General features: G+C 46.0%; 1 protein-coding gene across 1 annotated transcript; it reads left to right on the top strand.

Moving 5' to 3' along the window:
- The first annotated feature begins 1,637 nt into the window (after positions 1–1,637).
- LOC142473527 (histone H4) lies at positions 1,638–1,949 on the top strand. Its single transcript, XM_075580688.1, has one exon. The coding sequence runs from the start codon at positions 1,638–1,640 to the stop codon at positions 1,947–1,949; it is 312 nt and encodes a 103-aa protein (XP_075436803.1).
- The last annotated feature ends 9,216 nt before the right edge of the window (positions 1,950–11,165 follow it).

The following is an 11,165-nucleotide window of genomic DNA, read 5'->3' as shown; positions in this document are numbered from 1 at the left end:
AAGTGTAATACGATAAATAAACTGTTAATGTAAAAAAAAAAAATTGTGTCCCGGTTTTTCATTTTCAAAATCTGGTCACCCTATTCACATATATAGGCAGCGGGGACAGATGGGCAGGAGGTAAGGGGCTTGTGGTCCGCGCGCGCGGCCGTCCGCAGCGGGTCCTCAGCCTTAGGGCCGTTCTATAGTGGTGGGGGTGCGCGCGCACGGCAGTTATAGATGGCTTAGGTGAGTCAGCCCTTCTATACAAGGGCCGCGCGCGCACGCCAGGGAGCGGGGAGCCGACAGACAGCGGCGAAGACGGGAAAAATAATCTTTTACGCTGCTACCGGCGCTGAATGTATGTATATGTGTGTATGTGTGTATATATGTATGTATGTATATGTGTGTGTGTGTGTGTGTGTGTGTGTGTGCATATATGTATGCATGTGTATGTATATATGTGTGTGTGTGTATGTGTGTATATATGTATGCATGTGTATGTATATGTGTGTTGTGGGTATGCATATGTATGTATATGTGTGTTGTGGGTATGCATGTGTATGTATATGTGTGTTGTGGGTATGTATGTATGCATGTGTATGTATATGTGTGTGTGTGTGTGTGTATCTGTGTGTGTGCACAAATGTAATACATTTGTGCACGGCTGCACACACTATTTAACAGCCCTTAGGCCGTGCTTATAGTGCCTGCGACAGCGACACAACATCGCACAAACACAAAAGCATTGCCGCCGCAGCGTGCGCTTATAGTGCACACAACACACAACGGCGACAAAGCAACGGAGCAACGTCGCCGTCGCGAAAACTTGAAGCCGGCAAATTTGATTTTTCAGGGGCTGTCGTGTCACGTGACGATCCATGAACCAATTAAATGCCCGGAATCCCGCGCCGTCGCGGCAAAACATAACTTTCACCGGTGGCGACGGGTGACGTCACCGGTCGTGTCGCCGTCACCATCGGCGGCACTATAACTATAGGCACAGCCTTAGACTTGTGTTATGGCTTTATAGTGATTTCATGTAACTTCATTCCCACGTGACTTCAATTTCGAAGCAGCACTGCCACCCTGTGGAGTAACTGTCAACTTCAGACATTTCTACTGGAGGATTTGTGTTTGCTGAACTTGTTTCCCCGGTCTGCATTTCTTCCCCGTGTCACCTCATGCAGGGTAAATTAGAAATAAAAGCAAATTTATAAAACAGGGATATTTATTCAAAAAAATACTGATGAATGTAGTTGATCATACACATCTAAATATTACAAATGAATTACATTTACAGATATATAGATGCAGACACAATATAATTAAATACATGAAATAGATGGCACACACATGTGTTCGTGTGAGTTGGGCAATACTAGGCAAAGCAAATGTGATCATTGTTTTAATGAGATAAACTTCCAACCAATCCCATTACCACGCGGCCTTTTTTTTATAAACAGTAACGGCTTTCACTGAGCCAATCAGACGAAAGACTTTTTCAGCCAATCAAAATCAAGGAACGTCTTCCAGTGCAATTCACTTTCTCCCCTCATGGGGTGTCTGTGGTTTTCACTCAGGTCCGCTCATACTGCATATAAGCAGCAGCTTTACCGCAATTACCTCATTCGCTTCTTGTTTTGACACTTTGCAAAATGACTGGTCGCGGCAAAGGAGGAAAAGGGCTCGGGAAAGGAGGCGCCAAGAGGCACAGGAAGGTTCTTCGTGACAACATCCAAGGCATAACCAAGCCTGCTATCCGCCGCCTGGCTCGCAGAGGAGGAGTGAAGCGCATCTCCGGTCTCATCTATGAAGAGACCCGTGGGGTGCTCAAGGTTTTCCTGGAGAATGTGATCCGGGACGCGGTCACCTACACCGAGCACGCTAAGAGGAAGACAGTCACCGCTATGGACGTGGTGTATGCTCTCAAGCGTCAGGGCCGCACTCTCTATGGATTCGGAGGCTAAACGGTGACACTTCTTACCAACTGATGATACGGAATTCACATTCATTTAACCCAAAGGCTCTTTTAAGGGCCACCCACATTCTCCTGTATAGAGCTCTGGTTACACCGCCATCTTATTCTTACCCGTTTTCATGTTGCTGTCTCTGACAGGACTCAATATTTCATATTGGAAAAGGGTTAGAGAAATACAATTCACTACAAAACCACCAGTATGTGATAGCATTTTGTTACAGCGCTTTATGTACGATTCTTTTCTATGAATTGACATGTACACGCGTGAGTTATATAAACTTTGCTATTCTCCCTTCATGCTATTAACTGCTCATTCATAAAGCAAACCACATATTGGTTTCACTTTTTGATATAACTTCTCTGAATTAGAAGTGCCTGCACTTGACATAGATTTCAATACGTGATTTTAATTGCTCGATCCATATACACATTTTTTTACATTACACATTGGTACAATCTGCAAAAGAAAATGTATTGATAAATGCCTTATCTGTATTGATTTTAACCTCTATGAAAACAATTACATTTTTATAGACTTGCATAAAACAATGACAATGTTGGAGCATTCATTCATTATTATTTTGCTGTCTTTTCTGCTCTTAAAACAGAATCCCCAATGCAAATGTTTCATAAAATAGTCACTCCTTTTATATTCCATTAAATAGTCCCATATATTGGGCATCATGTATCAGCTTTTGATGAGAAAAAAATGTAATCGGATTTTCTTTTGCACTTTCTGTGACTTTTATGATTCTTTGTCACAACTGTAAATCTCATACATATTGAACACGTTTTTTGGTTTTATGATCATAAATACAACCCCGCGTTTCATGTGTAAAACACTCGGTTTGGGGATCTCGGAACAATTATACAGAGAAGGTAAAAAGGCGCCAAAGCTTTACTATCTGTCATTCAAACAAAGACCACACGGTGGCAGTATTGTTTTGGAAATGATCTGGATTCTGGAGACCTGGATTTTTCACAATGATCTGAATCAAAGGTTTCACCTCCAGATATTTGTGTTAAATACGTTTTGCGGATTCCCTTTAATATAATTAGTGAATTAAGTTTAAATCTATACAGGGAAAACGCAGCAGCACCAAAATAAAGGCCGCAAAACACACACACTTGTGTAACTCACATTAACATGAAACACTTGGGGTCTTACTTACTTTTGTGAACAATGTTACTAAATCAATCTGTTCAATTAATTCAATGATCCTTTGTTTTTTTTATTTCAGTCACACTTTATCTCAAAGATTATCACGGAGACCAGAACGTAACCCCGGGATCAAGGCACCAGAACGGACAAAGCGTTTCAATAAAGAGAATTTATTCTGGCCGTATCCAGCCCAGCACAAACTCACAAACCACTTACACTCCCCAAAACAGGGAATACAGGGGATTCTAGGTGCCAGGCGCCACTTCCAAGGCTCCCCAGGGTTTGCTCCCACTCCTGTGGGGTTTGAGACTGCAGAGCTTTCAAACCTGTTTGCTTTCTGAGACTCTGTCCCGCAGCACGGAACCGGTTTCACATCTCCCGCTGGATGAAGCTCCCAGCGCCGTGTGAAGGTGTCTCTGGCGCAGCCTTGGGGCGCACCGCTTAGTTCCCTGCACGCTGGGATCACACTGACCCTGAGCGCTGCTGGGTTCCCCTTACATACAGTCCCCGCTGCTATAGGGCATCGCTGCAGATGGAGCCGCGACCATCATGTGTGGATACTGCATGGGAGACAGGACGTGAGGTCACATCTGCATTGGCCAATCACGGCTGGGCGCGGGGTGGGTGAAAGTTAAAGGGCTTTTGGAGAAATATGAACGTCCCTGTGTGAGCAGCGCCTGTCAGTGGGAGCAGCGCCTGTCAGTGGGAGCGGCGCCTGTCAGTGGGAGCAGCGCCTGTCAGTGGGAGCAGCGCCTGTCAGTGGGAGCGGCGCCTGTCAGTGGGAGCGGCGCCTGTCAGTGGGAGCCTGGCAGCGGCTTCCCGGCCATCAGGAATATCTCCCATGAGCATCGGCGATATCTCGGGATACAGCGGAGTGCTGCACTTTTAGGGTGTTTGCCCGTCAGCCCGATCTCTTCCCCAGCCACTCTCCCTTTGTTCCTGCTCCTCTCCTCCCCCTCCATTCCAAGCAATAGCAGTTCTCCGGACATGTGGGCTGCTCAGTGGGATTCTCAGCCCAATGTGCAGAGACCTTGGCTATGCTTTATATATGCACAGACATCCGTGAACAGTTTTTGCCCAAATGTGTACCGGAGGTGCGGGAGTGGGTCATAGAGCATAAGCCGAGAATGCACCAGACGACTGCCATAATGGCAGATGAATTTGTAACCATGCGGCCACAGTTGAAGAAGTGGGTCCTGACCCCCGCTCCAGTGCCGGCGACAACACCACCTAAGGGAGCTGACCCTCCCAAGGCCACTAAGCTGGGATGGAACAAGTGGAGTGCCGGAGGTGCTGCAGCCAAAGCCTGCAGAGTTTGCCCATGAGCGCCGGTGCTACCAGTGCAATCGGCTAGGACATCTGCGGGTGGACTGCCCCAACCCACCCTGCTCCAGTAACCCCTATATGGGGCAATGCTCACTAGCAGCGAGACCAATCCCCTACTTTTGATTGGCCCCAAAAGCATAGCATGTGGAGGCCGTGCAGAATGTGCAGCAGCAGACCTAGCAGCAGCAGTCAACGATGCAGAAGTGGATCTGGAGGGACATGGAATCGCAGCCATCGGGCTGGAATCCAATGATGTCCGCCAACAATATTTGTGCCCGGTTACCATAGGCCATCTCCGGGTGGCCGGCCTGATGGACACCGGTGTTATGGTAATCTGGTGCGACCTGATATGGTCAGCCCAGAGAAACTTCTCCGAGGCACAGGGATGCTGGTGAGAATGCCGGACGGAGCCCCCAAGTTATTGCAAGTTGCCCGGGTGTTACTTGATCAGGGCACTAGTAGAGGAGTCTGGGATGTCACAGTGTAACCCGGCTCGGACACCAACATCCTGCTGGGCAATGACTTGTGCACTTTATTTGCTCCTACGCTGAGGAGAATGCACCAGTGGCTGCGGTCACCCAGAGCAAAAGTCAGGCAGTTGCCCAGGTGGAAGTGCCTTTGGCATTGCCGCACACCACCCAAATTATCTCTTCCCAGCTTTTGGAGCCAAAGAGAGCTGAAGCCCGGTGGACACCAAGCAGGTAAGCCAGCACAAGCCAGACATTTGTCCCGAACCCTGTCCCAACATTTCCCCTGACTGTTTGACAGGGCCAACCTACCAGAACTGAGCCAGGAGGTCATGGACATGGTGTGATCGGACCCCGAACTGGAGGGCATGATACTTCGGGCGACCGAGTCTGACTCCAAGGGTGTGTCCCATCGGTTCCTTTTGCACCACAGTGTCTCATAACAGGAAGAATCCAAGAGTGCTCTGGTCAGATCAGGGACATGAAGGTGACAGATAGTTGTTACTCGTAAGTATAGGGCACAGTTGATGCAGATATCCCATATGATCCTACTGGTAGGGGCATCAGATAGTCACTCATACTAGAGCCCGGCTACTGCAGATTATCTACTCACCGGGGTCATGACAGGAGGTATTGGTGTTCTGCCATAACTGTAATCCTTGCCAGCTAGTGGGCAAGTCGAGTAACCGCACAAAGGCTCCCCTGAGACCGCTACCGGTGATCGGTGAGTCCTTCCAGCGTGAAGCTGTAAATATAGTGGATCCGCACATGATCCCAGTTGCTCTGTCCTTGATTGAAGCACGTCAATTGGCAGAATCTTTGATTGAGATATTTACTAGGGTAGGTTTCCCAAGTGAGAGGAAAAAAGAAGAAATAACAGTGCGCAACTAATTGAAACGTGACGTGATAAGGTGAAAATAAAGTGAATTAAATAACTTAACCTAGAATTGAGCGTCTGCAGCTGCGATGAAGGGGGGGCTCAGGGACCCCCTGGAGCTAACAGATAAATACAAAAAAGACACAGCGCACAACGCTCATAGTGCATTAAAAATATTATTCACATAAACAATAAATGGGTGAGTAATGTGCGTACATCAAATGCAGTAATATCAAGCAGTTTCGGGATATGTTACCCAACGCCTCCGGAGACCGGATCAGGTGTCCTTGCAGGGGTGAAAATGCTGTCCTCGGTGGTGCAGGGTCCTATTGGGGTAGATGCACAACCTAGATGACGCCCTAACAAAAAATGTCCTAGAAAAAAGAGAATATGATTTTTTGTACTGTAGTTGCCCAAAAATTGCGATTTTCTATCATCTCCCAAAAACACACAAGAGTTTAACGAACCCGCCAGGTAGACCGATTATATCGGGAATAGATAGTTTAACATCTAACCTATCCCAATATGTGGACTTTTTCCTCCAACCACATGTGGCAAAACTTCCCTCCCACCTGAGAGATTGAACCTGATGGAAGGTGTTGTGTGGAAAGATTCCTACAGGTGGCTGACCTGCGATGTGCAGACCTTATACACCAACATCCCACACGCAGAAGGTTTACATGTAGTTCAATCTTTTTTATTGAATGATGCCACCCTGCATCCTTCAAATAGCCAATTTGTTTTGCAATCAATTGACTATATCCTGAAGCATAATTATTTTATGTTTCTCGATGACTTCTTTTTGCAGGTTTGCGGAACTGCGATGGGCATGAGATCTGCCCCCAGTTTCGCAAACCTGTACATGGGAAAATGGGAGGAGGATTATATCTATAATGACAATATAAATCCCTTCAAATTGAATATCATCGTGTGGCGTCGATTCATAGATGACATTCTGTGTATCTGGGATGGCGACCAGTGTTCAATTGATCTATTTTTGCAGTACATAAATAATAATGACAGGAATCTGACTTTTACCCATGTACAGCATGAAAATGAAATACATTTCCTGGATCTCAATCTGAAGGCATCATCTGATGGGACTGTGGTAACAAAAAAAACATTTTAAGGAGGTTGATTCAAACAACCTCCTTATGGCCACAAGTAACCACAAAAAAACGTGGATATCTAATATCCCCAGTGGCCAATATTACAGACTGAAAAAAAAACTGCAGTACAGTAGTAGATTTTGAGGATCAGGCCAAAAAATTAACATCAAGGTTTTTAGAGAGGGGATACCATTTAGAGAAACTAAATGGGGATTTAGAGAAAATAAGAAAAATAGAGAGAAAATCCATGTTACTAACTAAAGATAAAAAAAAGTAAAATTTATAAAAAATCCCTAAATGAGGAAAAGTGCAATGTATCTTTTATTACTAATTTTAATTCTATGACAGGCAGGATAGAGAAAATTATAAAAAAACATTGGCCAATTCTTTCGAATGACACGCTCCTGGGCACCCACCTTTCGAAATTCCCAAAATTTATTTACAGAAAGGCAAAAAATTTAAAAAATACGTTATCCCCTAGCTATATTAAATTAAAAGAACAACTTAGTGGGGAGAGGCATTGGTTGAGTACCAAACCAACTGAGAATTTCAAGTGTGGGAAATGCTCAGCTTGCAAATATATGCATCCTGATAAAAAAAAACCTTTAAATGTCCAAATGGTGATATTATTAATATTAATGATTTTATCCTTTGTAATACTGATCATGTAGTTTATTTACTAGAATGCCCTTGCGGCCTTTTTTATGTGGGACGCACTAAGCGTGCTTTAAAAGTACGCATTTTAGAACACTTGCGGAATATTAAACTGGGGTTTATGAAACATAGCCTCTCAAAACATTACGTAACATGTCACAACAGTGATCCCTCAACCCTCCTGTTTAAAGGTATTAAACACATCCCAAAAAATAGGAGAGGGGGGGATAGGGTTAAGGAACTTTCTAGGCAAGAAACCTTCTGGATACACAAACTCAACACCTTGCATCCAGGAGGTTTAAATGAAGATATAGATATTTGGTCTCTGTACTAATTATTTTATAACATAACCAACTCTTTTTTAATTAGTTCTAATATTTTAAAATATTCCATGTCCTTTTATTAAAAGAATATATTTTTTGGCACTCTGAATTTATTTTTAAATTTTTTTTTTATTTGTTGCTGTATATGTCTAGCCCGTTCTGAACATTTTTTAGGCTTCTTTCACATCACTTATCTCTCCATTGGTCATCCAGGTCCATAGGGCAAATTTATACAACTAGATACTGTGTTTTTTGCCATGTTTTAATACTTTTTTCTTTGTTTTAGCACAACAATCGCGTCATGGTTAACATTGCTTTTGTTAATAAAGTTTGTTGAAGTTTTTTTGCATATGTTTAACACTGTTAGTGACGCATGCCCTTCGGGTCATTAACCCCGCCCCAGCTGCTTTCCTTTTGGATAATAGAACTGATGGCTGAGCCAATGAGGCACGATCGCGGGGTATTTAGATTCTACCCGAATCCACTTGATTTCAGTCCCTGATGAAGAAACTTTCTGTTTCGAAACGCGTAGGACAATTTGTCAAGTGCTCTAGCTATTTATTAGCACCCTACTGCGAGATTTGATCGTGTTCGAACGGCGCCGAAATCACTGTGGTGACGTCACCAACGAGGAAGCGCTCCACACGGAGGAGAGTGCTAGCGCCCAGCTGATGCACAGATTTGCCTTGCTGAAGCACTGCAGGGATCAGCAGCTCCCGGTCCACTCGTGCTCTGGGGAGCAAGGACCAGCAGAGGTTGTGCATCTACCCCAATAGGACCCTGCACCACCGAGGACAGCATTTTCACCCCTGCAAGGACACCTGATCCGGTCTCCGGAGGCGTTGGGTAACATATCCCGAAACTGCTTGATATTACTGCATTTGATGTACGCACATTACTCACCCATTTATTGTTTAAGTGAATAATATTTTTAATGCACTATGAGCGTTGTGCGCTGTGTCTTTTTTGTATTTCCCAAGTGAGATCCTGGCTGATCCGGGGGCACAGTGCATGTCCGAACTGCTCCAATGTCTCTTGGCAATGTGCGATCAAATCTCTCTGTACAACCCCCTACCATCCCCAAACGAATGGATTATGTGAGCGGTTCAATGGGACCTTAATGTCAATGTTGCACGCATTTGTGGAAGCTGAAAGGGTGAGACTGACAAGCTCACTTACATCACCTGCTATTCGCGTATCTAGAGGTGCCAAAGGAGTTTACCATCCGTTCCCCCTTCAAGCTCCTCTATGGGTGCCATGTCCGTGGACCACTCAATCTGTTTCATAAGGGCTGGGAGGGGGAGATACTGATGCTTTGGTGCTACATTACGTGGTGGGGCTCAGGGACCAGATAGAGGAACACATGGGGTTGGCACAGGCTAAACTTGAGGCAGCTCAGAACAGGCATTAGCGCTGGTTTAATAGGAGGGCCCATAGTGGAGAATTAATCCCAGGGCAGCAGGTGCTTGTTCTGAAGCCCACTTGGCAGAACAAGCTACTTGCCGCCTGGGCGGGCCTGTACACGGTTCACCGGCGGGTGCATGAGTGTTATTATGTGGTAAACCAGGATCCAGAGACAGGTAGGCACATAACATACCATATCAATATGCTAAAGGAGTATCACAAGAGCGGGCCGGAGGTGTTTGCTATTTGTAGCCCGCTGCTGGGGGATCCGGCAAGCCAGGCTCTGCCCGATCTCCTGGGAGAAACCCGGCAGGGAGGCATAGTGGAGCAGGTGGAGATGGGTCCCCAACTCGCGGTTCCCAAGCTGGTGCGAGAGATGCTAGAGCAGTACCAGGTCATGTTTACAGATAATCAGGGCATTGCCCATCTAACCGATCACCCGGTCAACACCGGGGATCATTGGCCCCTCCTCAAGAAGCGTAATGGGTCTCTGCGGAGGTAAAGTGGAGCATTAAGGGGGAGGTTGAGGAGATGATGGCATTAGGGGTAATTTATCTTGCTCAGTGTCCTTGGGCTTCACCGGTATTCGTGGTGCCAAAAAGGGTGGGACCACTTGGTTCTGTGTAAAATACCGGCAGCTTAATACTCAGACCGTGGCAAATGCCTATCCTTTGTCCCACATGGATGAGCTCTTAGATGAGCTCATCGGGGCCAGGTATCTGGCCACCTTGAATCTGTACAGATTCCATTGACCCAGCAGGCGTAGGAAAGGTCGGCTTTAATCATCCGTAGTTTGTAAGAATTTTTGGTCATGTCATTTGTGATGAAGAAAACGCCGGCCACGTTCTAGCGCCTTGTCAACCGGTTGCTGGAAGGGATTAAGGGCTATGTCAGGGCTTATCTGGACGACTTAGCCATTTGTATTAATGACTGGGACACTCATCTGGTTAATGTAGCAGCAGTCCTAGATAGGATCAAGGAGGCTGGCCTGACACTAAAGCCATCCAAGTGCCAAGTCGGCATGGCAGGGGTATTGTACCGCAGCTACCGGGTAGGCCGGGGACATCTCAAGCCTGAGCCCGCCAAAGTTGTGTCAATAGTGGACTGGCCAGTCCCCCACACTATAAAGCAGGTAATCCCTTTTATAAGTACCACCAGCTACTATAGAATGTTTTTGCCCCAGTATAGTGCCCTGGCTCAAGCCATGACTGATTTAACAAAGAAGATGCTGTTGGTGCTAGTTGCCTGGTCTCCTGAGTGTGGGCAGCATTACAGGCTTTCAAAGATGCTCTAGCCAGTGCTCTGATCCTGGTTGTCCTCGATTACATCAAGCGATTCTTGGTGCAAACCAATGCTTCAACTTATGGCATCAGTGCTGTGCTAAGCCAGGTAGGTGAGGATTGCAGCAAGGATATGTTCACCTACCTAAGCTGCAAGCTGTTGCCTTGGGAGGTCACCTATGCCACAATCGAGAAAGAGTGTCTGGACAATGTGTGGGTTCTCAAGAAGTTATAGGTCATGTTTACGGGAAGCCTTTCACTGTGATCACTGGTCGCAACCCCTTTAGCTTGTTGCAGCGGGTGTAAGGTGAAAATGGGAAGTTGGTGTGACCTCCAGGAGTTTAATTTTACCATTCAACACAAAAAAGTGCAATGAGCACACCAACGCCAATAGTCATTCCCAGCACGACGATCCCAGCCCCGACAAACGGACTTCCAGGGACTAAAGTCTTGGAGAGACACCTGATGGGGTAGCTTTCCCAGAGCCTTCATCTTAAAGGGGGATATTTGATGGTATGGGGTAGCCAACCTCACATAATAAAGACGAAGCCCGGCTGGATATCCCAAAACTGTGTGTAATAGCCACCTCAGTGAGGCTCGTTT

The sequence above is a fragment of the Ascaphus truei genome (assembly GCF_040206685.1).
Source record: "Ascaphus truei isolate aAscTru1 chromosome 12 unlocalized genomic scaffold, aAscTru1.hap1 SUPER_12_unloc_2, whole genome shotgun sequence".
NCBI lineage: Eukaryota > Metazoa > Chordata > Amphibia > Anura > Ascaphidae > Ascaphus > Ascaphus truei.
Note: the sequence above shows the minus strand (reverse complement) of the source record. Positions and strands in the feature narration are given on the sequence as shown.

Bases quoted from the DNA above. Each gene is read 5' to 3' on its own strand.
- LOC142473527 (XM_075580688.1), top strand. From the start codon at position 1,638: ATGACTGGTCGCGGCAAAGGAGGAAAAGGGCTCGGGAAAGGAGGCGCC.